The 26452-nt window shown below is 41.2% G+C and overlaps 1 protein-coding gene across 4 annotated transcripts in view; it reads right to left on the bottom strand.

Annotated features, from left to right (window-relative positions):
• Window positions 1-25425, bottom strand: part of LOC128153704 (fibronectin type-III domain-containing protein 3a-like) — a 50365-nt gene extending 24940 nt beyond the window's left edge. For 2 of the 4 annotated variants that reach the window (XM_052813310.1, XM_052813311.1), the window contains exons 1-4: window positions 25331-25419; window positions 20055-20155; window positions 6942-7077; window positions 436-511 (exon numbers count right to left, since the gene is read on the bottom strand). In XM_052813310.1, coding sequence (XP_052669270.1) covers window positions 436-511; window positions 6942-7037 — 172 coding nt within the window. In that variant the 5' untranslated portion in view covers window positions 7038-7077; window positions 20055-20155; window positions 25331-25419. Of the gene's footprint in view, window positions 1-435; window positions 512-6941; window positions 7081-20054; window positions 20156-25330 lie in introns of those variants that run through there. The other 2 variants (XM_052813309.1, XM_052813312.1) reach the window with 2 other exon arrangements.
• Between the last annotated feature and the right edge of the window lie 1027 nt (window positions 25426-26452).

Here is a 26452-nt window from a genome sequence, read left to right as displayed (position 1 = left end):
TAAAAAGTAGTTTGTAGCCACACACAGAGGGTAGCAATGCTTCCCACAATATCAGCAGACTCCTAATGCCACTACCTTACAACAAAGTGAGGTCACACAGCATCTATTAAAGTTGTTTCGATTAGTGTGGACTAAATCCCATGTAAATTCACGTGTTAAGATTCTGAGAAGACAGTTATTCAAGGATCATTACAAAAACAGTTGAGATGCCAGTCTTTTATAAATTAGCAGCAAAGTTTGCGGAGATGCAGGGAATCTTGGCAATTTCCCAGTGCTGTCTCATTTGTGCTTTAAGTACAAACTGAAAAATCTGATTTATTACATTGCAGAACATACAAAACCACATTTGACATTACAGAAACAAACACTGGTAGTAATTCTTTGATATTTGCAGAATCAAAATATTTGGATTCAGTACTTCAGTTTTTCCTTTACCTTGAATACATTGAATGTGTCCATCTTCAGTTGTAATTGTAAATGTTTCACCTGGGTTTACCTGTACAAGAATAACCTGTAGAAAACAAAACAGAAAATAGGTGGTTTGGGTTGTTTGTTTTTTTGTTTTTTTTTTTAATTTTAGAAATTACCGGGAGGTGGGGGGGGGAACATCTCTTCCTCATACCCACATGTTAGATTAAAACAATATAACTTTGGCAGCCTTAGAGAGTATAAAAGCAAGATGAGAAACACTGACGAGCAGAATGGATTTTCTTCATACTTTGACATAAAATCATTAGTTTTGCATCATCAGTATTTTTCTCTGATTACTACCAGAAGTGCCTCCCTTGGTACACTTCAAATAATTAACTAAGCTTTTGTTTTCAATATTTTCACACTGCTTTTTCTTCTTTTACTGAAGCAATAAATTACCTAAGATTCACCTTGCTTTCCAAGCTTTGCCTATGAGATTATTTCAGTTTCAGGGCTAAAGTGGCAAAATCAGGACTATAACCTCACCCCTCATGGCTCAAAACTCGGCCATGTTTTTTCACTGAAAGCATGCTGGTATGTATTTTGATAATATATTCTCCGATGCTATCAAGTAACTTATTACAGTATGCAGTCCTTTGGCAGTGGGAGGAGGGTAGAAGAGGTGATAAAGCAGGTCATGCCTACCACCACTGCTCTACAGCTCCTGAAAGATCAGGTGTATTTTCTCACGTTTGTGTAATTCTGTAGCTAAAGAAATACAACAGTGAGATTCTGCAGGTCAATTTGGGCATGATCGCATTCACTTTCACACAAATCAATGTGGACATCTGCCAGAATTATTCCTCAGGCAGTCCACAGCATCGTTTCCCTTGTGCTGGGTAACACAAGTGATCACCTCATTCTACCCCATTCATAGCGTGTGCTTCAGTCTTACTGTAAAATATTGGCAGCTGTGCTTCAGTTTTATTGTAACATGACAACATTACTACAAGAATTTCACAGTGAGATTCTACTATATTACATAGGCACATGTCTAATTCTTTAGTAAAATGAGGGGTTTGGCCATGCAAGAACTGCACAAGTTACACAGTCAAAATTCCACCCTGGTGACAGCTAGCACATAAAGAACAAAGGCCGATGTAAAAATTGAAATAAAACATATTTGTAAAACTAGCTATGAAACTCAAAAAGTATAGTTTTCTTTCATTCAATAATTCTATCAGATGGATGGAACTTGAAGAGATCACCCAGTCATCTAACTCCTGGTAAAAATGAACTACACATGACATTAATGAATAAGCCTGTCTATTTTGTGCTGCTACGTCTCCAACAATGGAGCTCCACAAAATGCCTAGGCATCTGCACCACAGTTTCACTATCCTCATCATTACAGATTTTATCATCTAACTTCAGCATTCCCTGCTTCAACCTGAACCCTTACTCCATGTCTTAACCACCAATGAAATAAAGAATAAAGCACCAATAAAAGAAAGATTGTTTTCTGTGATTTAGATGCCATACCCTGTATATAAATCCTTTTGGGGTTTTTATCTGCCATTTTTTTTGGAAACAGTCCAACACTGATGACTTCCACTTGCAGTCTTTATCCACCCGTTGGCAGACCTTTTTCTAAAGGACCACTACTAAACCAGTCATTCCTTAGGATAAGCTGACTACCTAAACATCGTACTTTGTACTCGATGCTGATTTTCTAGATTATCTTTCTAGTAATCAAAATAATTTCAGGCTTCCAAGATGTTTGCAATTCCTCCCATTTTGTATCAGCTGCAGATTTATTAAGTACACCTCAGTCCTAGTATACCGGTCATTAATAAAAAGATCACTGAAAAGAATGAGACTTAAAAAGATCTTGTGGTCCCTCATTCAACCTTTGCCTTTTGACCAACTCCACTGACTACTCTTTTCCAAAGAGTTTGCCAAGTAGCTTATGCTGGCATTAACCAAACCACATTTTTCTAGCTAACGTGTAAGAGAGTAAGTCCAAACACACTCGTGTTTCCTGAAGTTAACAGCTTACCTCTCCCACTTCTCTTTCCCTCTACTCTTCAGTGTGCCACTTCAGCAGAGACTGAGGTTTGCACAAATCTGTTACATTTAAACTGTTGTGTGTAAAACAAAGCAGCAGGCTGATAAACGCTGCTTAACACTGATTTTCAGACTCTGCACACTGCTATATTAATCTTAGCTTTTATTTTTTAACAGGGGATGCAGAGGCATATACAAACACAGTGAGTTCATAGTACAGGAGACAATTTTACTCAAGGCAGATGAGTTGTTTCTGGACAATAAGTAAAACACCAAAACCCCCTGAAAAGGCCATCTAGCCAGTCAGCAATATTTATTACAGTTCTACGAGAAGGACAGATGACAGATAATACTTTTAAAAATGGCATAATTAAACCACTGAAACTTAGACAGATCTGTCAGTATATAAGTAAATTTATGACTTAAACTCCGCTAAATGTCTAGGAGCAAAGAGAGAAGCAATGTTACTTGTTTAAAGAAAACTGACAGCAAGAGGCTGGGGATTTGCCGGAGCACAAAGAACCAGGAAAGATGAGGTCTGCTGCCAACAACAGCTGCTGGGGATGGACACTAGCAGGGGACAGGACTCCACAGGCAGGTATTAAACCTCAGAGGAAGTCTCATCTTCAAGGGCAAGAAAATTCAGAGGCGGGAAAGGGATCCTTTTAGAAATTCAGAGCCTCTGAACGTGTCAGATCTTCCGAACAGGTTTCAATTAACTGAAGTTCTCACAAACAGTTCAGGAAACTGTTAACTGAACTCAGCAAAAAGGATTGTAAGTGGTGTAATCACAGGGCTGTAGAGCAGTTCAGGGACTGGAATTTCAGGAATGCATGGGGCAACGTCTTAGAGGAATGACTCACTATAATTAATGAAGCAAATGCAGTTCCATCTACCTTCCACCAAGGAAAATTTCCAGGAAGCTTGAGTGTTTCTAATGCGTCAATCTAAGCCAAGTTAGATGACAGACTAGTTCTAGGAGTCACAGTAACGTCAACACCTTTAGGTGTCCCATGTAACCATTTCAGAACTAGTGGGATCAAGCTATTTCAAAGCACTGGTCAGTGTTTTGCTTTTATCCCTTATTCACACACTTTCCATTGCTGAAGTTTTTTCAGAACAAGAAACCCTTCCAGAAAACTTCCAACTTATCCTTTATGTGAAATGAAACTAATGAACTGGGTGCTGCATCTGACTGAAGTGATTGGCCAAACAGCATGCATTTTACTTCTGAAAACAAAACCACTGTCTAATACTCTGTAATTAGCCTATCCTCTATGGCACTGGCAGCAAAATACTTAAAAATCACCTGCGTTAACAAAGCTTCTAAGTTAATACTCTATTTAAAAGCAAACTTTCCAATGTGAGACTGTAGCTCAAAAGCCTCTCTAGAGAAAAGTGCCACAAACAAGAGCAGCAAGCGTATTTGTTAGGCAACCAAACGACGGCAACATGATATGGATGGCAAGATGACACGGTTGTTTATATACAGACACACTAGAGTAAGAAATATTGGCACATTAACACAAAATCACATTCCCAGTCCCATGAAGATTTTCACTAAACAGACTTACTTGTTACTTCCAGTATAATTCAATTGTAAGTCTTGGAGGCTATCAGCCTTCAAGTCTACTCTTCAAATGCATGTCCAAGATTCAACTGGGGTTTTTTTTGGTTTTTGTTTTTGTTTGTTTTTTTTTTTTTTAACCTTACCTGATTGCTAACAGTCTCCACTAGGTTCTGAAAATTTCAAAGCTTGTCACTTTCTTTTGGGTCATTCAATACACAATAGTATTCTACACACGTACCTATACAAAGACATGCTATAAAAATACAGCTATGAATATTGTCTCCAATTAGATCTACTTGACCTATTTTCCTTGTGTAACATGAAACACTGCCTACTGAATAACCTCACAGCTGGTCAAGTGTCTAAAATTTCACGTTGCTAATGCTAGAACTTCAGAACTAGCTTAGAGGCTCTACAGCTTTACTGATTTCAAAACACAGTCACTGTACTTTTATCTCCAGAGTCTGAGGAAAAAAAAGCAGAGTACACTTTTTTTTTAAAATAAAGGCTATTTTTACAAGCAAGTATACTACAATCCTTTCCCATCTGTAACAAATACAAAGTAAACAATATCTCTTAAAACTTCAGCATTTATGGTCTATCAGAGCCTCAACAATTCATGATTATTTTGTTGCACCCTCTTTATCCACTGTACATTCAAACATGTCAAGATCTTCACTGTTACCCTTCATAATCATAAAATCATGGAATGGTTTGGGTTGGAAGGGACCTTAAAGATCATCCAGCTCCAACCCCCCTGCCATGGGCAGGGACACCTTCCACTAGACCAGGTTGCTCCAAGCCCCATCCAACCTGGCCTTGAACACTGCCAGGGATGGGGCAGCCACAACCTCTCTGGGCAACCTGTGCCAGTGCCTCACCAACCTCACCGTAAACAACTGCTTCCTTATCATCTAATCTAAATCCACCCGCGTTCAGTTTAGAGCCATTACCCCTTGTCCCATCCCTACGTGCCCTCATAAAAAGTCCCTCTCCAGCTTTCTTGTAGGCTCCCTTTAGGTATTGGCAGGCTGCTGTAAGGTCTCCCTGGACCCTTCTCTTCTCCAGGTGAACAGCCCCAACTCTCTCAGCCTGTCTTCAAGGGAGAGGTGCTCCAGCCCTCTCATCATCTTCATGGCCCTCCTCTGGACCCACTCCAACAGGTCCATGTCCTTCTCATGTTGGGGGCCCCAGAGCTGGATGCTGTACTCCAGGTGGGGTCTCACAGAGCAGAGCAGAGGAGGAGAATCACCTCCCTCAACCTGCTGGTTACACTTCTTCAGATGCAGCCCAGGATACAGGTGGCTTTCTGGGCTACAAACACACATTGCCGGGTCAGGTTGAGCTTCTCATCAACCAACACCCCCAAGTCCTCCTCTGTAGGGCTGCTCTCAATCCACTCATCGCCCAGTCTGTATTTGAGCTTGGGATTGCCCCGACCCATGTGCAGAACCTCGCACTTGGCCTTGTTGAACTTCACGAGGTTCACGTGGGCCCACCTCTCAAACCTGTCCAGATCCCTCTGGATGGCATCCCTTCCCTCCAGTGTGTCAACTGCACCACACAGCTTGGTGTTGTTGGCAAAACTGATTAGGGTGCACTCAATCCCACTGTCTGTGTTGCCAACAATGATGTTAAATGGTGCCAGTCCCAATACCGACCCCTGAGGAACGCCACTTGTCATTTCATATGACAGTTATCCTCTGGAAACTTTTATGCAACTTTTCCACCTAGATTAACCCCTAAATTCTTATATACTGATCAGATTAAAGCAATGGGCAGTTTTGTCCCTTGCTTCAACAAAATGATTATTTAACTCCAGGCACATAAAGCCTTCAAATTTGTGTTTTGTTATTATAGAATTGTAGAACAACCCAGGTTGGAAGGGACCTTGAGAGATCATCTGGTTCAACTTTTTGTGGGAAAGGGAGCCTAGATAAGATTATCTAGCACTCTGTCCAATCACAGCCTGCCAACAAACAGCCACTTAGCTATTTAAAACAAACAAACAAAGCAACCAATCTTTTCGCTCCTACCAGGATGTGTCATGTTTGTAGCTGCTAGGGCAGGGGGAAGATGCTTCTTAAATTAAGATCCAATGTTAAAATGTCGGGATGTCTGTAATATTTCTGAGTGCACTGAACGTCTGTCTCCAAATGATGGGAAGATACCTCAGCATTTGCAGTACAAGGCACTCAGCTTCTCTGCCAAACAGTAAATTCACTTCAAGTGTGCTTCTAACTGTTTTGCTTTCACTTTTGTCTGTTATTTCTAATCGTACTAGGTACTTTTGAAGGGTTGTGTCCGCTAAAATTCTAAAGTTTCAACTAAATACACTCAGGTTTCACCACTGCACTGTAATTATTAATGAAGATACTTAATATCAGGAAGCCAAGGTCTTTCCTCTCATTCCCCTGCAACAGACTTCTTGGTTTAGAGCACTGCAACCACTTGCTAGTCTTTTATTTACATGAGCTTTAAGAAGAGCTTTCAAAACCTCAGTGCTTTATTAAATCCATATATTATATTTTTCCTTTTATGCTTTGATTTTGTAGTCTAGTTTTAAAGCACTTATATGTATATAACATTCCTTTTAATTTGCAATCTTTTCACATTTCCACTGTATTAATGTTGAATGATTTTCTTCCTCTCTATATTTGCACTTCTATTTTACTGATGGTATCAGTGCTGAGAACCACATGCTTTTCTAACTTTGCAAATCAGTATTGTAGTTGCTTTATTTCAAGCCTCCTCCTCTTTCAGCCATCATACAAGTTAGAAAAACTGTTTTACATCTGTTCTATTTTCTACATGATGCTTGAATGTCAACCTCCCTACTACCACTGCTGGCAGTTTTACATGACTTGCATAAAAGCGCAATGGATTTACTTGCCTGTTGTATGCTGTCCCCATTAACCATATGAGGTAGAAGTGGCACTTCATTCAATATAGGCGTAGCTTCTAATGGAGGCGGCTGGTCGGCCATCATGTCTGAAAACCATTCATTGACAACTGCTCACATTAACCACCTGCTAAAACAAAAAGAAAGTGCCAATATTAGATATGTCTCTCCTCCCCCCCCAATAATTCTCTACTTCGTTCGCCAAACTTGGTACCAATGCCTCAGAAGAAAAAATACACCAGTGTCTTCAGGACTTTTTTTTTTTTTTCCCTTCTCCATAAAACAAACACTTGCACTATGCTATTAACTGGATCCTTTAACGACAGCAATTCAAGAATATTTGAAAACCCAATAGGAAAATATCATCAGACTTCAACACTCCACAACTCTCCCCCAAAGATTTTCAAATAAACTGACTTTAATTGGAGACAAAAGTTATTGTAAAACATCCACTTCTAGCTTCATTGCACATTTAAAAACTTGTGCAAACTGACAGTCTTAAAAGCATGAAGGGGATCACATGTCATATACCTGAGTTCTTCATAACTGAGTACACCCAAGGAGTCCAATATGTTACCCTACTTTTCATTTTCAAGTACTGCATTTAAGCAATACGTATCCTTCTTCCAAAAATATGCTCTAAGTATGTATCATGCACATTCAGCTTGACATGCCACGAGCGATGAAATCGGTACATAAGTGATGCAATTATACAGTAGCATAACTTACACTTACGCAGCACTTCATTCTTAAATTTGTAGTTACAATTTTTAAATTGCCTGTGCTCCAGAACCTAAGTTTTAGGCCAAATAATTCACATACTACATGTACATTTCAGTCCCTGTGTGATCAACCCCCCTCCAAACCGTGCAATTTCTCCAGTGTTGCAACATGCCATCAATACAGAAATCTGACACAATGAAAACAAAGCTTAAGGCAACACAAGACAGTAATTTGTACAAAAGTCCAAGTACCACAGAGAATTGCATATGGAAAAGTGCTGCATGGTTTTGGGCTTCTAGTGAATAATCTGTAATTACAATAAATCAAAATACAATCTAAGTGTTAGTGAATTTTCAGGGCATAGTTAATTCAGCATCCATAAAAAAAAAAAGCACACGATAACAGGATACAGGAAATGCTGACATTTCCTTCTCCCTTCTCATTACCTCCTATAAACCCAGACAGAAGACAAAATGCGGTTAGGATAGTTCAATTCATTAACTTAAAAACAAAAAGTAAAATCAAGACAAAAAACATTTCCCACTCCCAAATCTGTGCATGAACCAAGTCAACCTATATACAGCTGCCAAATCCTCATTCGGTTCTCTGTAACCAGTATGGAAATTACAGTGTTGGGGGGTGTGTGTCATTTCTTCTGGTGTTAACTCATTTCTTTCAGAAAGGGTCTGTAATAAAAGTTAAGATTACAAGGATTTCTCCTATATTACCATTACAAGGTAAAGAGGCTGGTAGCATCCACTGATAAAAAAAACCCCAAACATTCTTTCTTGTTTGCAAAAACATGTCAAAAGAACTGATACAATCACACAGCCACAAAATACAGCATAACAAAATAGCCAAGACTGCCAAAGCAACCAGCTCATTCTGCATACCAATTGTTTTCTGGGTCTGCTCCAGTAACAATTTTAAAGGGCCAAATATGACTGCACAGGTGCAAGGCCTAGACAAGACCTCCAAAGTTTAAATTTGTATCAGGTTTGTCCTAACTATACTTAACTACCTTAGCATGTTACTTATTTCCTGAATAAAATAATCTTCTATCCTATTTGTCACATTTTGAATTACCTCTGCCAAGGAAACAAAAATGAGATATACATCTGATTGTATATAACTATTCCACTTAAAAATACCTGCACAGTAACACTGCCAGTCAGTACGTTAAAATTAAGGCAGAATTTTCTTCCACTACACCTCTCCCATTTTCAGAGGTTTAGAGGCTAGATGCAAGTCTTAAGAGCCGTAATAGGAATTCAGTATACACAGGCAGGTTGAAAATACTTTATTTTATATATGCGTATAGTCTCAATTTCTTTCATCTAAGAACCTCAAAGATGACAGAAATTAGCACTTAACATAAAGGGGAAAACCCTGTACCAAAAAGCAACTACATCTGCATTCAAATGTTCAACCAACTAACCAAAATAACCAGCTGTAGAAAAACGTGTTCTGAAACAAGTCCCAATACCACCTGCAATTTTAAATAAACGTTCAAAGTTTCTATCCTAGTCTCCTGCGTTGGCTGAATATAATTCTCTGAGGCTTTGCCTACGTTAGCGAGCAGCACAGTGTAGTTAGTACAAATTGTAGAGCAGAGCACCAACATCCACATGGTTTTTAGAATCCTTAATCACTTACCTAATGACACAGGTAGTATTTACATTTACACCTACACCACACATACATTCTACTTGCTTAGTGCTGTAACTTCACTTTTTTCAGAGGAAGAACTTAATACTTGGAATATCAGGAAACAAATGTTTTTATACAGTTAATGACAATCTCCAAAAATAGCAAATACAATTTCAAGTCTTAGTAGGAATCTCCATATGGTCAGAGAAAATGGAAGTACTAGCATAAATGAAACCACTTTAATAACTCTTGGTCAGATTCACCTGACTCAGAACACTAACATTTTACTGTACAGCTGGGCTCAGATGGCTGCAAGTGGCAGAACACTAACGACAAAGAGGAACATCCCACTGCATACTGATGGACTTTGCAGAAAACAAGTTTTTTTGCTTCTAGAGCACAGCTTCATTCCTTGAAAATACTGGTAACAGGGCAGCAAAAGACACTGCTGCCCTCAAAGGTGCCACCTCTGCTGGTAAACGAGCATGGGACTCAACCCCTCCCCAGGGTAATACGTAAAACTTTTCAAGGGAAATAAAGCACCCCCACTGAACACCGTATCAATGGGTTCGCCTCCCAAAAGTCACCATTTCATTCAAGGATGTAGGTGGTATTTGGGTAAATAAAAAGAGAATTCCTGAAAAGTTACTACACACTCAGCACAATTTCCTGAAAAACAAAACAAAGAAACAGAGATCTATCTTGAAAAGCCATTACCCACACTCTCCTACTGCTAGTCCAGGAGCAAGGAATCCAGCCCTGCCGTCCTCCAGCTCAGCCCCACGACTCTCCCCACCGAAGGCAGCAGGGTAGGCAATGCAGCACGGCTGCTGGGAGGGACCAAGACAGCTGCTTCTAAAGAAAAGGTGGAGGGCAACCACTGCGTGGGCAGAAAGGAGATTTGAGGATTCTGAACCCACCTCCACCCGCAACTCCCACAATCAAAGTCCTACCAAGTCTCACAGCTTTCCTCAAACACCGTCATGAATGCTGGGCATTCTCTGAACCCCCAGTTTTACCCCAAACCCAAACCAAGTCAGCTTTGATAGGCAAATCCAGCTGGCAAGTTGTACTTAGCCCAAAAAGGAAGAACCCACCTAGAGGCAGAACTGCATCAAAAAGTTTCTCAGGTCCCTGAAGACTAGTTTATTCTATTGTATGCTTGGTAATAGAGGCTCAGACTGCTATTTTCCACAGTCTGTTCTTGCCAGCTAGGTGTTAAGCTTATCATCACTACTAACTATCCAAGCAGTCAGGGCAAAAAAAAGAAGAAAAAAATGTTTGCACTAAGAATTCACAGGCTGCACTGACATTAAAGATGAGCTAATACACAACATTTTAAATTCTAGACTAAAAATAAGCAAGAAAAATCCCATCTGCAAGCATTAAAGACTAGGCAAATTTTGTAGTTTTCAGAGTTGCAAAGGAACATACCAAGAATTAATGAATCATTATATATGAATCAATAGCAGCATTTGTAGAGATATCTTCTAGAGCTTTGTCACCATGGCCTGGAGATTTTTGAGTCAGTATGGAATTAAATAGATTAATTTTTAGAAAGGTTACATTTTGCAAGGGTACTTCTGGCCTGATTCATATCTTTACAGTGGCTTCTATTAGACATCAGCTAAAGGTCATTCCCAAACTTTGAGCTGAAGAATGAATTCAGCCCATATAGCATAACAGCCATTAAAAAAAAAAGAATTGGGACTAACCATCTCAGAAACAAACCTTCTGAAACACCGTTTTAGCAAAGCCAAAAGAAGTAATACTGGATATTGCATTTCTAAGTTAACAGAAATCTACACCAGAAGTAGCTTGAGCTACTGCTCTCACAGATTACTTGTTCAAGACACGCATCTAAAAAGCTGAAATATTTTGGCATTTATTTCACAACATAAAAAAAATTAAAATATTATTTTAAACTAAGTAAAACCAGGTCATATTTTAAAAATGTACCCCGAGAAGTGTTCCTGAGCAATTCAACACTGTGCTAATGTAATACGGTTAATCATGTTAACCGTATTAAAAAAAAGGCAATATTTTCCACTGACAGTCTTGCACTACAAAGGCTTCTAAGAAAAACAGAAAATCTTAACGACTAGCCTTCCAGAAAACAATTACAGTATACAGCGGCTGTGCCTGACCTCACTTCCTGACATAGTAAAAATGCCGAGACTCTGGAAGACTGAAACATTGGCCTTCCCTTTTCTCCAGCCCAAATTCTTCTCAACCAGTGCTGCAGTCATCCTGGACCCCATCCAGCTCCCGAGGATTCGCACTGAACTCAGTGTTCATTGATTCATGCCTACTCCCGTCTGAAGCCAGCGCCTCAGCCGAGAAAGCTGGGCTCTTATTTACATACAAAATATTATGCTCCCTACACAGAACTAGCAATGCAAAGGTAGCTAATTGAAGTCTATATGATACTAGATCATCATACCTTAAGTCTGGAAAACATTATGGATTCTCATGAGACATTTTGAAATTAAAATCTAAAATAGTCTAAAATAGTTTCAATCCAAAGTGAAATAAATATGCAATTCTAGTACATGGGGTAGTTACTAAAACTACTAGAAACAATGCTTGCTGCATTACAAAGCCTCCTTTAGCCATTTGCCAACATGTAGCTTGGAATGAGGCACCACGTTCAACTCAGTCACTTCCACTTGAATGACACAACAGAAACAACTTCAAACTCATAACAGTAATATCTCTAAGAAAAAGTTATTACCAAAATAATCTTCCTGTATAAACACATCGCTTCTGTTTTATCAAGATCTTTGGAACAGTCACCAGTAAACACCAACAACACATCAACAATTTTACAGACATGGTTTCTCTTTAGGCAGTAACGATGAATTTGCAACTATTTATGTGCAGGGCATGTAAAAACAAAGAAAAGTTTGTGTTACTCATTAAATGCATTTTATAGTACTCCAAAAAAATAAGAAAAAATTCATATATTGAAAAAAATTGTTTTTCGTTGGAATTATGTCCTTTAATCATATTAACAGAATATGAGATTAACTACTGTGCAAATATGTAGCAGTATTACATATTTAGCACATTTTAAAAATCCTGTTATCTCATATTAAAATATTTTCCTAGTATATTAAAAACTCTCTCTCCAGAAAGATATCACAGAGAAACTAAACGGGGGTGAACACTGTAGATAGAAATGGATCAGTTTCATTCCACTGTCCAGAGTGGAAGCTGAACAGATTTCATGAACAGTAAAAGAAGTTTATAATCCCACACAGAAGCTATCACAAACACTGTATTTTCATCATAGTAAGTGCTGGATTTAATATGAGAAAGTTCCTATTCCCAGGAGCTTATTACTTAAATAGAGACCTTTTTTTTTTTAATACAGTATGCCTGAGTTAGAAAGAACAATGTGTCCAGGACCAAAAAGGAAGTCTGATGGAGAGCTAGAAATTCAGCTCAGACTTCCTGATTTCTAGGTTCAGCACCTTATGCAACCTTCTAGCCTGATCATAAGTTTACATTTATTGCAGGAAGTAGACTACTACAATATTGCTATTTATTAAAAGCAGTATTGTAAAAAACCCTGGAATTTTAATTATACCTTTTTATATTAATAGAATTACTAATTAGTATTATATATTTACTCTACTTTCATATATTATATATATATTTATTTTCTCTAAGGGGTGGGGCGGGAACAAAGTCTTATTACAAGCAACATACTTAGTGTCTTTTACCTTTGGAAAAAAGTAACATCTAGAACTGGATCTGTGGACATACACATATATGAACCTCACGTACTCTGATAAAGAAAACGTTGAGACACTGCCATGCCTTAAACTCCAGATCTCTTGCAAACTGAGACTTCTGAGTATTTTAAACACACTCTAATCTGTCAGTTAAATTTTGCATCAGTGATCTCCAAAGGTTGTTAAAAAGAACAACAGTAGACCCAAACAGAAGTCGTCCCCAACCCCAGGCTAAGGAATAGCCTTGTCAAAAAGATCAAACCTTATTTATGAATTCTAAAAAACCCTCAACCCTCCAGATTTGAAATTTATGCCCCACACCATTTTGAGGTAGGAAACATTTTGGAAAAAAGATACAAGCTACCCTCTCCCACCCAAGTTTTTCAAATAAACAGTATTAACAAGGTGTTTAAGATATCATCCCAATCCTAAAATAGATCTCCTCTGCCACAGGACCACACATGAGACGTTCTAGGTGGATTGGTTTACTTTTAGCAAGATTAAGGGAATGAGAGACTTAACAGAATCAGACTTAACAGAAGCTCAGTTACAACTTTAGCTCTGAAGAGACCACCATCACTCCATAACAGTCATCCGTTCAAAACTAAATATATGTTTTGATTAAAATGCTGGAAATAATTTATAATGACACCCAAGTGAATTTGTCTGCACCATCTTGTATGAAGTTTGGCTTCTAGCCATAAGGGCGCCACAACTTTGATACTGAAAACGTTCTTCATGACTTACCCAACAAACGTGCTCAAACTTTTTTAATGCTTACAGCTGTAAAGCCCGATGTCATTTTGATCTAGGTATTGCTAAGGCCTTGCAATTTTGACCTAGACGAGGTCTGCAACCCAAGTAAAACAAAAAAAACCTCAACAAAATGCCCACCCCAACTCCATAGTACAAGGTTTCCAGTCTGTGCCAAGTGTTTTCTTCTAGAAACTCTTTTAAAACTTTTTTCTCTTTTGACATCTAAAAAAGTGACAATTCCAGAACATTTCTCTGTGTTTTCCAAAAAGTTTCACTGTTACTTAAATGCTTATTCTAAAGTAGTGCTAATAGTTTTCATGGTAAAATATAGACCACAAGCCTTTTATTACAGATAGTCCTTCTGCCCTCTCAAAGACCATTTGGGGATCAAACACATCAGGCCAGCTGCCAGAAGGACCTCTAGTAACTTCCTAAAAGCTGCAGAAAGTTGGCTGGCTCCTGTGCCCACTGAGAAGAATGACCCATGGAGGGGGATGTCAAGGTGTAAATGATCCGTAGGAGAGCAGGAGGGTAAAAAAACAAACAAAGGCAACTAGCAAATTACAGGACAATTTTTTTTCTAAAGATGATTAAGTATTAATACTCATCTCTGAGGGTACTGTAAGACCTGACTGCCCATAAAGATGCTCCCTGAAGGAGAAGTAAGATTGAGATGGAAAGCCCTCATATCACAGACACCACAAAACCCTAAAAACACAGAGAAACAGCAGATACAACATACTAAGACACATGGGAACTCTGATGTAAGTGACAGTATCACCTTTCATCCTCCCTTACCAATCCAGATCAGGTTCCTGATGTGACTGTGCCAGGAAAGCAATAAGAAAATTACTCCCCTCCACCCTCAAACAGAAACTACACAAGCAACCACCCACATAAGAATTATTTTCCAGCCTGAAACTACACCCCTTAAGATTTGAGAGCCCTATTCCATGGGGACAAAAAAGCCAAATGCACAGTCTGAAGGGCAGCGCTCACCCTACAGGGTTAGATGCATTTTCCCAGTGACTGCAGAACTTCTTGCTGTTCTTCACAAGAGAAACTTCACTGTTAAGAACTGTGAGCTGGGAAGCAAGTATTTGTCAATGCCCAGAGTACATTAGATTTGACTTGACTGGAGCTGTTATTTAATAATATGCTCATTGGTCACATTAGGGCCATGTCTGTCCTCTTGATTATTGATCTGAGGCCTGTAAGGTTTGCATTGACAGTTTCTATAATGCAAACATTACATTACTTTCACATAAGTATTTTCCTTCATTGTTATAGTTATTTTATGTCTTTCCTCTTATTGCCAGAAAAGCAGAGCCATATCCTAAGCACTTCTGTGCTGCTTCCTAAGTGACCAGCCCCATAAAACGAAACCCAGTAGCTCCTGAAAGGTCCTATTCCTACTTCTGGAAGTGTTCAACAGAACCGAACACCTCAAAGGACTGAGCCCTTAAAGTGTTTCATTCTTATTTCAACTTTTAAAAAGTAATGGGATTAAGATATTTTCCAGCTGTATCGGTGTTGTTAAAAAAAAATAATTTAATTAAATGCAAAACTGACTGCTGCTTTCCACCGGCTAGAAAGATGACACATTCTGGCATAAGCTAAGTTGCTCATTCTAATGTCCTAAAGCTACACAAAGCATGAAATTTTCAAGCTTATATGAAAAAGCTTTTAATAAATGCAATGTAACAACATATTTATTTAAATTATGATTTTCTAAGTGTGAAACTTTGCCCCCTGAATTTCAAAACATTGTTCTGGTTGTTCAGGCCTTGAAGGAAACCAGTTTATTTACACATTAACAACATACTACTGAAATTCTATACGAAAATGTCTATCCAAATCACTTAGAAGTTATGAAGTAACATACACCATAGCCCATTGAAAAGTCCTTCCAAAAAAAGTTCTGACCAGAGTCACAAGAAGTAAAGCACACTGTTGAAATGAAAAAAATGATAAAAAATGAGAAAGGAAAACCCTAAAAAGACCAAAAGCAGTGACAGTGTCCTTACAGGACTCATGGTGCAGTTGTAATGTTAACAGTGGTAAAGAACAGCTGGAAAGCTAATAGGGTATTTCTTGGCAAATAAAACACAGCTCTAGAAAGGCAACCCTATACTCTGAAGAGCACAAGGCCTACTACGTACCTAAAAATATATCTTGGTGATAATACAGTAAGGGCCACAGAGAAACCGTAACCAGTCAGCAAAAAGGTAGCTGGAGTTTACACCTTTAAGAAACTACAGATCTGAACAGATGAAGCAAAATGTTTAAAACTGTGCCAAGATTTACAAGATGGGAACTGCAAGTTTCTACAGGGAGCTGCACGTGCTCCAAGATCTGAAATTCAGGTTAAGTATCTGCATAACTAGGTACAATTCTTTCCTATGGGACAAATTTGGTCTTGAAGTGGAACGTAAGATTGAATCCATTTTATGGTAATTTTTTCCCCTAAAAAGAAACAAGTTCTGCCCATTAATTTACCAACCTTCTTCAATGCCAGGGGAAAAAGTTCTGTTTCAAAGACTGGAAACAATCCAAAGAAATGTCTGTTGTACATGCGGACAAGTCCACCGCAACAGGAACACATACTCCATAGCACCTTGTTCATCCGAGTTTCCTCCCTATAGCAAGGAATACCTAGTTCATAGCAAGGAATAAACATCTAAGTATTTTTAAAAGCTTTTCTTATAATCTTCAAGCAAGAGCTGGCTGACGACAGGCCAGCAAAGTGGCAAATTCAAGTGCACCCTGAGCTTGGCTAGTCTACTTGGTCCTATGTGATACATTTCCAGACAGCAAACATGCCACACTGTGTTGCACATAGACACGGATGTCAGTTTGCTGAGCCAATGAAACCTCCTGGGATTATGCCAGGGAAGCACCAAAACTCAGACCTTTTTAGTGCCAGAGCTGGGTAATACCTGTCCTAAATTAAGCTAGAGAGCATTATGGGATGGCAGACCCAGGCACAAAGTTGATACAGCTCGTATGATACAATCAAGATGTGATCCAAAAGTTATCCTCCAAATGCTTGCATTCCAAATCTTGAATGACAACTTATTTACTTTAAACTTGACTTTAAGAGCGAGCAATCATCCAGACGATTAAAACCAACATTAACAATGCTATTTCCAGGAAAGGCTCCCTACCACAAGACTGGTCAGAGCAGTCAGTTGTTGTCTAATCCAACAAAACAGAAGTAAAATCAGGACTTGACAAGATTAATATAAGCAGGAGTTTCCTTTCAGGTTTCTGTAGGGACTAAGGAAAGCAAAGGCTGATTTTCCACTAGCACTGATTCAATCTGCTTCTGTGAATGAGAAGTGTGCTTGATGTATCCTGTCAGTGTATTGACACAAACAAGCTTTTTAATTTAAGAACCCTCTTACAAAACATGACTTCAAAAACAAGCATAAAAATACAGTGAAAGCAAAGGATTTCTTCAAATTGTAAGAGATTATGCAAGCTTCAAGCAAGGAAGAATTATTTTGATACACAAACTGAAGACTGTTTTCCTTGCGCAACATGAGAAGAGGTTCAGGCTGTAATGCTTTAGCTGCACAGCGGATCAAATTAGTCTAGTTAAAACAGGTTATACTTAAACCAAGGGCTAAAACACACCAATAAATTACTTAAATTACCACATCTGAGCAGTCTCATGGTAACAGACCATGTGCATTTTTTTAGTTCATGGAAAATGCAAGGTAAAATGCAAGTATGAGGTCATACGCATGAGGTTTAAGCAAGCACACTTTGCTCAGCGTTTGTGACAGGCCAGTAACATGCATATAACCATTTATCACAGTTCAGCTGATGCATGGTAACAGACTAAAATAATTTGCTTCTATATCCAAGCTTTAAATATTTATTGGTAAATCAGTTAACCTGCTACAAGTTTGGGGATGTAATCACACCTTCACATAAGAGCTTAAGTGGAAATTACCACAGTTTCAAAGAATCTAAGGGTGACAGTTTACATATACGCTTTTACAAAGTTTCTATTTTAAGAAATCTAGGGATTAAAAAGCAAAATGACAGTTTACAATACACCAAAAAGTTGTTTACATATTATCTTCCAAAACTGAGTAATTCTTCTAAATAATTATCACCCCTGACATTTTGAAATGGACAAAAATATATGCATTGGTAAGCAGATTAAACCTTCTGATGAAAACAGTCATTCTGCTCAATACCAACATGTACCATCTTGCAAGTACTTAAAAGAGTACTAAAGCTACTTATATCCATGCAAACATTAAAGGCTGCCTTTATTCCTTCAAGTAACTGTAGTATGACGAACCCAGCTGAAGTTATACATTAATGGTACAGATCACTACACTGCTTTGGAACACTTTAATACTTCACATAGCAGAACTGAAAGCAACGGATCCCCATTAGAGATATCAATGTTGAAGCTATTCAATAAAGGCATTAAACAGCAGATAAAAGTACTTCATCTAAATTTATAAACCCATATTTAACATGGTTAAACAATTTTCCTCCCAAAATACCTATTCAACTCCAGGAGACTGTAACGTGGTTACCAATTTTGTATTTTTTTTTAATATCTTGTAAGAAATCCATCTGCTGATTGATCTTACGCTCAGAGGACACTTTCAACTTTTCTCCCCAAAGACTTGTTTTTTACTTATGTAGTTTCACATCACATTCTATTCCACATCGATTAGCTACCATTCAGTTCTTTACTCGATTTCTTCTCTTGCATTAGACAATTGTGAACCAAACATGAAAGGGCTTGGGAAAACGGGGTAAACTGCTCTTCACAAAGTTGAAACTAGCATATTACACTTGAATTTTGGTGCATATTCCTAACATGAAAACTAATTCTTCATTAAGAGGTGACCTAACCTCAGCAAAAATATACCGCCATCATAGAAAAACTAAAATCTGCTTCGATACCTTTCAATTCCATGAACAGCACATTAGCTGTGATGTAACGCAAAAATGCAGTTTCATCCTAACACAGCTGATGTGGGATTGCATTCCTCAACGCAGCAGTCGCATTAGGCTAAAGAACACACTGTTGTAAACTATATGCAGCCAATATCACACATACAGGGATCAAAAACTTCTCAAAGGATAGGGTTAATTAGTGACTATATAATAGTTGCGTAGTGTTGACAGATACCCATTTTGAGCCATATTAACAACGGCTCTCTTCTAATCCACAGATAGGTCGTGAAACATGAATTCAAATACATGAATTGGAAACACCAGGCCTCCACTGATGCAACGGGTGGTTCTACGCCTGAATGTTCTTTTTAGAAAAACCTTGACAATGGTCTTCAGGAGATACTCACGTCAACTCTTCAAAAAATGAGAACAGCTACTTTGTGTCTTTACATCAAAAAGGTGATTTCTGATTCACACATACTTTATACTGCATCTTCTTATTCTCCTCCCACGTAAAACACACTGTTCCAGCCAACAGCTTCCAAAACTAATCTTTACTTTTGGCTACTTTTATTTTTAACAATGCAACTGCCGTGGTTTCATAAGGGTATTACAGTATTGTACATCGGAATATAATTCACAGGAATCTTCATTAAAAAAAAATGAAAGTTGGAGAATTCTTGCTCTCACAAGTGCCATACTGTGCCAATTTTCTGACAGATTTCTTTCCGCTTTTCAAGCAGGTCAGCTCTATGACCTGATCAATTCCATGACTGAGGAGCTCAATTCCATGAGCTCCAACTAAAAACAATGTATCTGAGTAAGGCCACCTAGTTGGTCCCTTATCAGTATGCTACCACCCACTTGAGCTGTTTTCTACACAGGAAATGCATTTAGCTAAAACCAGAATTTACTTTCTTTATCCAAAGGCCAATTATGCAAGTCTCTCTAAAGACAAAACTTCCAGCTAAAGGGTGGCATGGGGCGGAGGGGAGAGGGGGAGAGAGAGAGTAATGTGAAAATAAAGATAAGGTTGCTACCTTATAAAATCAATAATGTTTATGTGGAAATAGTGAACCTCTTCTTACCTCAAGAACTCTATCAGTTCTTCCTTCCTTAATTAATTTTTTCCATTTGATAATAAGTTATCCAAAAAATTCTTCCAAGGAAAAAAAAAAGGACTCCTAAGTTTAGAAGTCTGTCAAATGCTTTTATATTATTTCACCTTAAAGTGTTACTTAGAGACTTAAAAGGAAAAAATGCTTTATAAAATCTGGGAGAATAGTAAATTATGCCTAATTACCGTTGACACTCTCCTGACTTGAATTTGTTCCTGTTGATAAATGTTACACGGTCAGCGCCTGCTGTATGAGCAATGTGCTGTACTGTCCCTCAGTCTTCTTCCTGCAGACAAGAAAAGAGTAATTTTCTTTTAAGCGACTTGGCAAGCATAAAGTCTTATAAAAAGGTGCAGAAAACAACCTACATTCAATAAGACAGCAAGAGACATCAGAGAACAGCCAGTGATTAACTCTACTAGAATCAGCAAATAAAACTCAAGGAAGACCCCACTGGGAAAGAACCAGACGACCTTACGCAGCCTTCTTGCATTTATTCAGTATGTACAGAATGCAAAACCTGACAACTGTGTAAACACTGCACATACATTTAATGCCCTACTAGCCAAAGACACTCCATTGCTTATCTATGATCTAATTAGTGAAAGGTAACTTGAATGCTATGAAGATGGTTCCCGTATGAAGCGCATTCTGTGGTAATTAAGTGTATTTACTTAGTTATCTACTCAATGCTCTATTCCTCTGTATGACAAAAGTGATGAAAAAAAAAATCCATTTCCAGAAAGTATGTGAATGTATCCAAATTTAAATTATCATGAACATATTTATCCTCTGGTAGGGGACATAAAAAAGACATAAATTGTACAATCTGGAAAATGCAATCACAGTTTACTGTTACGGGGCAGCACAACCTTATTCTAGAAACTGTTCCACTAAAGGTGCTCCAGCATGAGAAGGTAACGAACAGCTTCAGTAGTCACTGGAGCTGTTCAAGATGTTAAATTTAATGATGTAAAACCCACTATCTTTCCCAAGCTACTGAATCCAGTACCAAACTCCAGTTCCTAAACCGTTCGCACACTGAGGATTGTAAACTGCATTGTTCTGGCTCTCCAAACTCAGGAAGCCTTTACAAATATTAGTCAATTCCCAATATAGGTTTTCTAAAGAAAAGGCACAGGCATGTACATTCTGCAGTTTTACTGGAACACTCCAAGAAATCACTGCCCCCGTAGCTCACTGAGGTAGTTTACAGACTCAGCTGGCTAGCTTTGCACTGAGCCAGCCAGCAGAAGCTCACAGCTTCCTCCAGCAAACACAGCAGATCCATTGTTATTTTCCCCAGAAAGGTGATACTGTCTTGAAGTCGCAGATGTTTCTGAAGTCACAGCCTAATAAATGTTCCTCCTGAACTACTTTTAATAAGACATGGGCAAAAAAATATAAAGCATCAGGCCCCAATGCTGGAAAAGTGAACATTGAGCAAACAGAGGCATTTTCCACATCAATCAAGATATTTGGAACAATAGCAGATTTACATTAAGATTGAAACGGACTAGGGGCTCTGAGCCAGTGGTCTGTCTTTGCTGGTCAATACACAGAAAGGATTGTGTTAGCACCACTGAAAGAATAAATTATCGCTGCTTTTACAATAAGCTCTTCAAGAATGCAATAAAGAGTTCAGTGTGTGCTCCTCACTCAGGAATCCAAAACTTTTCAGTTAAGGTCTGGCTTGCAGCAAAGATAACAGCTGAAAACTAACCATCTTGACCTTGGTAAGCTTCATGACAACTTGCTAAAAACAGGTGAAAAAAAAGGAAAAGGTTACTTCTCTGATATTCACCGGCCTTGAAACTAGAGCAATGAGCAACCACAATTTTAAACACCGATAGTTCAGACCTGATTGTTTTGAGATATAGCAAAATTAGAAGTGAGAAACGTAATTTTTTTCCTGAAGTCTCTTGACTGTTGCAGTATTACTAATATTGAGGTTTTCTCATCTGCTTTCAGAGATACATTTAAAATTCTTCTCTGATTAAATGAAATGATGACAGGAAATTAAGAAGATATGTAGCTAGGGAGGCATTTTTACAATATTTCATACTGGCTTATGACTTTGATGCAGAATATTGTAAGAATGCCTTCCCAGTTGTCTATTTCCTTAAAAGTTACAAGCTTACTTCTACAGTTTCACAAGAAGTCTTCCAAGTTGGGGGAAATAGCAGGTCATCAAATAAAAGTGCCAGCTTCAGTCTTCCAAGCTTAAAACATGTATTTTAATTTGCTTGAAATTCACCTAAGGGGATTCCAAAACCTTTTTCAATAATTGGTGTACAAATGGGTCTACGAATACATAAATAGTACCGCTCAAACATACTGCATTCCCAGTGGGGGTTTGCCAAGGCCAGGCACTCTCTCTTGTGAGCAGAATGCTGGAATTTCTACTGTTTGCACAGTACATACAAAATCTTGTTTTTTAAGGACTCACCAAAACTTTCCTAAAAATAAACATAAAACATGAAAGATTGTTGGCATGGGTGTGACAACCCACACAGTCAACATGATGCAAATGCTAGCCTCCCAAAAAACCCAAACAAAAGACCGTTAAAAGCGTTACAGAACATTTATGTTGCTTTGTTGCAAATTTGGTTTCAGTGCACCATCAAAGAAAGATGCTGTTTGTGATCAAGGGTTGTGGCAGGAAACACATTTGTGTAGACAAAGTTATCTTTATTCTCTCTAAAGGTGAATACATTAGGAGTTATTGTTTTAAACTATTCTAACATCCAATTCCTCAAAACCACTGGCAAGTAAAACACTGTAGTAACATTAACTACCAAGTTTTACGCACAGAAATAAGCTACCCCAATATAACAGGAATGAAAACAGCCTGCAATATGTATCTGTGCAGACACAAACCCCAAGAAGTTGAAATTATTCCATTTCATTGTCAAAGTGCTGCTTAATTGCAGTTAAGGCCAAGTTTTTCAAAAACTTGCTGCAACAATACTGAGCCTACAACCGAGTGAACAACTTGTAATAGCTTGCTCCAGGAGACGTTTAAGACAGTCAATACAAGTCCTGTTTATTCACAGACTGCTGTATTAAGAATCACAAACTAAGAACCAGGATACCAACGAACACAAAGGAGGTGGCTTTCAACGCAGCTTTATAGAATATTAGGTTTATTTGATCCTAGCTAAGAACAAATTATTCCCAGACAACAGCAGCATTCCAAAACTTTCAGAGATTTGGAACACAGTAAGGTAAAAAGACCTAAAAGAGAGGACAGCGTAATAGCTGGCTGTTTTTCAACATGCATGATTACACACACAGAGCCTTGAGAAAGTCAACATCTTTCCTATTTTACCACCTTATCCTTTTTCACATACAAATTACATAAAACAAGGAAAGGAATGCAAGTGTGGGAAGCAACTCGGGTTTTGCTTCTTACTCACAAAGATACTGAGCAAAACACAAAGTACTTTCTTCTACACTGGATATTAACTCCAAGGTCAATTTATTGGCTTAAAATACAGAGAGGATGCTTCCCTGGTTAAAATGCTAATCTGAGTCTCAGGAAATCTAGATTCAATTCCCTGCCTCACCACATACTTCCTGTGTGACCTTGGGCCATAAATATTTCGGTGCCTCAGTCTTTCCATCTGTGGCTGAGATAGTATTTCCCTATTGAATCAAGTGTCATAAAGACAAATACATTAGAAGAACATTAGGAATCACAGACCATAGGCATAAGCGTACCGGGCTACTGAAGAACTTATCTGCAGCAGTACTGCGTGTCAATATTCACAATTAGGCATCAGGTAAAGCAAGGAAGGACTGCCAATGTTGAAAACCTAGTTACCGCAGGACAGAAAAGCCATAAAATATTCGAAGAATGGACAGAAATTGAAACATCAGTTATAAAAATAAATTAGCTTTACAGAAACTTTCCACCATTCCAACAAGAAGTCTGAGTAGCAAGTTTTAAACAGGAACAAAACTCAGAAGCCAGCTGAGAGCGAGCTGCTAAAGGAAGCAAATACACCTGCCAGCAATGCATTATTATTACCCTGTTTTCCGACATTACTGCGATGTGCTGCACATGAAGCGCCTCAAATAAGAAGCAGCGGAGGGGCTAGCTGAGGCTGGGGGGCCACGAATCCCTGGAGACTCTCCCCCAGCCCTCCGCAGGAAAGCAACGGCACGTTGCTGAAGTCAACAGCCTTTTGTAAAAGGCAGTAAATAGGATTGCGCTGAAAAGCAGTCACAGTAGGGTCCCCACCTTTGCTGCTGCCCCAAGGCAGAGGGGGACAAAGCAGAAGGGGGGGAGGGTAAAAAGATGGTCACCACCCAAACACTAGATGACAGGACTGACCTCCCCCTGCCCCGACCCCAGGAGGAGCTGGGGGAGGTGTCTGGTACTCGAGCTGCTGATCAGCCAAGGGGAACAACTACAAGGCTACGTGGCATTTGCAGGCAGCAGCTCCGGCTGCCGAGGAGGGAGAAAGGGGGGGGGGGGGGGGGCGGCGAGGGGGAAGCTTGTGGGGGGGGAACGACTTCAGATCTCAACCCCCCTCTCTCCAAAGAAACAGAAGGAAAAGGCGGGGGGAGAGGGAGAATTTGTGCGTTGGGGTGAGGAGCGGGAACGGGCGGAGGGAAGAGCGAATCCGGGGAGCTCGCTGGCACGAACCCCATCCGGGGAGGCACAGCGGGGCTCGCTGAAAGGCAGCCGCCATACCCCCGCCCTGCGAACGGGACCGCCGCGACCCCGGCCCCAGACCCCTCTGCCTTCCCAGCCCACCCCACCCGAGCGGGACCTGCTGCCGCCGCCGCCGCCGCAGCGGGGCTGTCCCGTTAGAAGCGGCCCCCCCCCCCCCCTTGCACCCCAACCCCGGGCAGACCCCCCCACACCCCGTGGGGCAGCCCACCCGTACAGCCCTCCTCCCGCCCCGGCTCCCCCCCCAGCCTGCCCCGTACCCCAGGCACCCCATCCTCCCCCCATACACCGCGCTGCCCCCACCTGCCCCCCGTACGCCACGTCCACCCCCCCCAAACCTGCCTCATACCCGGGCTCCCCCTCCCCAACACCCTCCCCACACCCCGGGGTCCCGCTTCTCCCCTCAATCGCCCCACAGCCCGGCTTCCCCCCCCCCCCCCCAGCCCCAAATGGCGGGCACCCCTCCTCCTCCTCCACCCCACTCCCCAGCCGCCGTCCCGCACCCCGCCGCCTCCCGCCACAGACGGGCCGGCACCCCGCCGCCTTCCCACCCCCCGTTCCCGCCTCGCCGGGCTCCGCTCCGCTCCCCACCGCCGCCGCCAGCTCCTGGCACTGCCCACCGCGCCTTGGGTGGGGAACGCCGCGCTCTCCCCCGGCCCGGCCCGGCGCGGCCCCGCCACCCTCTCCCCACCCAGCCCCACGGGGGAAGCAGAAGAAGCCCACGGGAGCGGCCCCCCGTCCCGAAGCCGCGTTCGCGGCGATCCCCACGGCAGCACTGACCGTGCGCGGCACCGCAGCCCCCGCCTCAACCCCGGCGCTGCCGACCGCCAACCGACCGTTCCGCCATGATGGAATGCGGGCACTGCGCCTGCGCCGCCGCCGGCCGGGGGCGGGCGGGCGCGCCAACCGCAGGCCGAGCCGATCTTCGTCTTTAGCCACCCGCTCCCGCGAAAAGAGACGCGGGGGGGGCGGGGGGAGGCCGCAGGTGGCTGGAAGGCCGCGGCCGGGGCGAGGGCCTGCGGGTGTCCGGGGGGGGAAGGAGGGCCGGGGAGCGAGGGAGGGGACGCAGCTCTTCATGGCAGAGGTGGCACCGAGCGGAGACAAAGGTGCGACGGAGCGGGCGGCCGGCCGGCTGGCTGGCTGGGCTACCCACCCGTCCCGCCGTGAAGGAGGCCCGGGCCTCGTCCCCTGAGGTGCCCCCGGGGGCCCGCAGCCCCTGCCGGGGCCTGTCCCTCAGCGGCCGGGGTCGGTGGCACCTGATGGCGGATGTCCTGCCTGGCAGCCGGTGGCACGGCCGGTGCCGTTGCCCGTACCCCGGCCGTCACACACGAACCGGTGCCCGGCAGGCCTGCGGCCTCCGCCTGCCATGTTGTGCCAAAACCGGGAGAAATGTGGTGTTTCGCACATTTTATACATCTCCCCTCCAGCTTAGGGGGACAGATGGGTCACAGCACACGCAGAGACAAAAGGCCCGAACCCTAATACTGTGTAATAATATAAAAAGCATTAACGCTGACGGCCGTAAGAAGTGTGAGGGGCGTTAACGCCAGCTGTCCAAGCCAGCAAAGCGAAGAGGAAGGCACGGTGTCGTTACCGGCTTGTCAAAACGAGGAGGCGGCTATCCCGACGTCCGTTCTCCGCGTCCGTCGTCGGAGCATCCCGAGCCCTCGGGGGCTCAAAAAAGGACCAAGGGCAGGGGCTGAAAAAACACACACCGGGCTGAAGAGCCCCTCTGGCACATCCATTTTCTCTGGCAATTAATGCTGCAATAGATTCTGCACACTCCAGCTTATTTCCACTGGACAGTTTGCCCCGATATGTTTCCATGAACGTGTTTTAAGCAAGTTTGAGGCACCTTTTTTTTTAAAGCGGTGATTTAAGGGATATTTTGTGCATAGCGTG

This window comes from Harpia harpyja, chromosome 18, assembly GCF_026419915.1.
Source record: "Harpia harpyja isolate bHarHar1 chromosome 18, bHarHar1 primary haplotype, whole genome shotgun sequence".
In the NCBI taxonomy this organism is placed as follows: Eukaryota; Metazoa; Chordata; class Aves; order Accipitriformes; family Accipitridae; genus Harpia; species Harpia harpyja.
The sequence above is the reverse complement of the archived record's forward strand: the minus strand, read 5'-3'. Positions and strand labels throughout refer to the sequence as shown.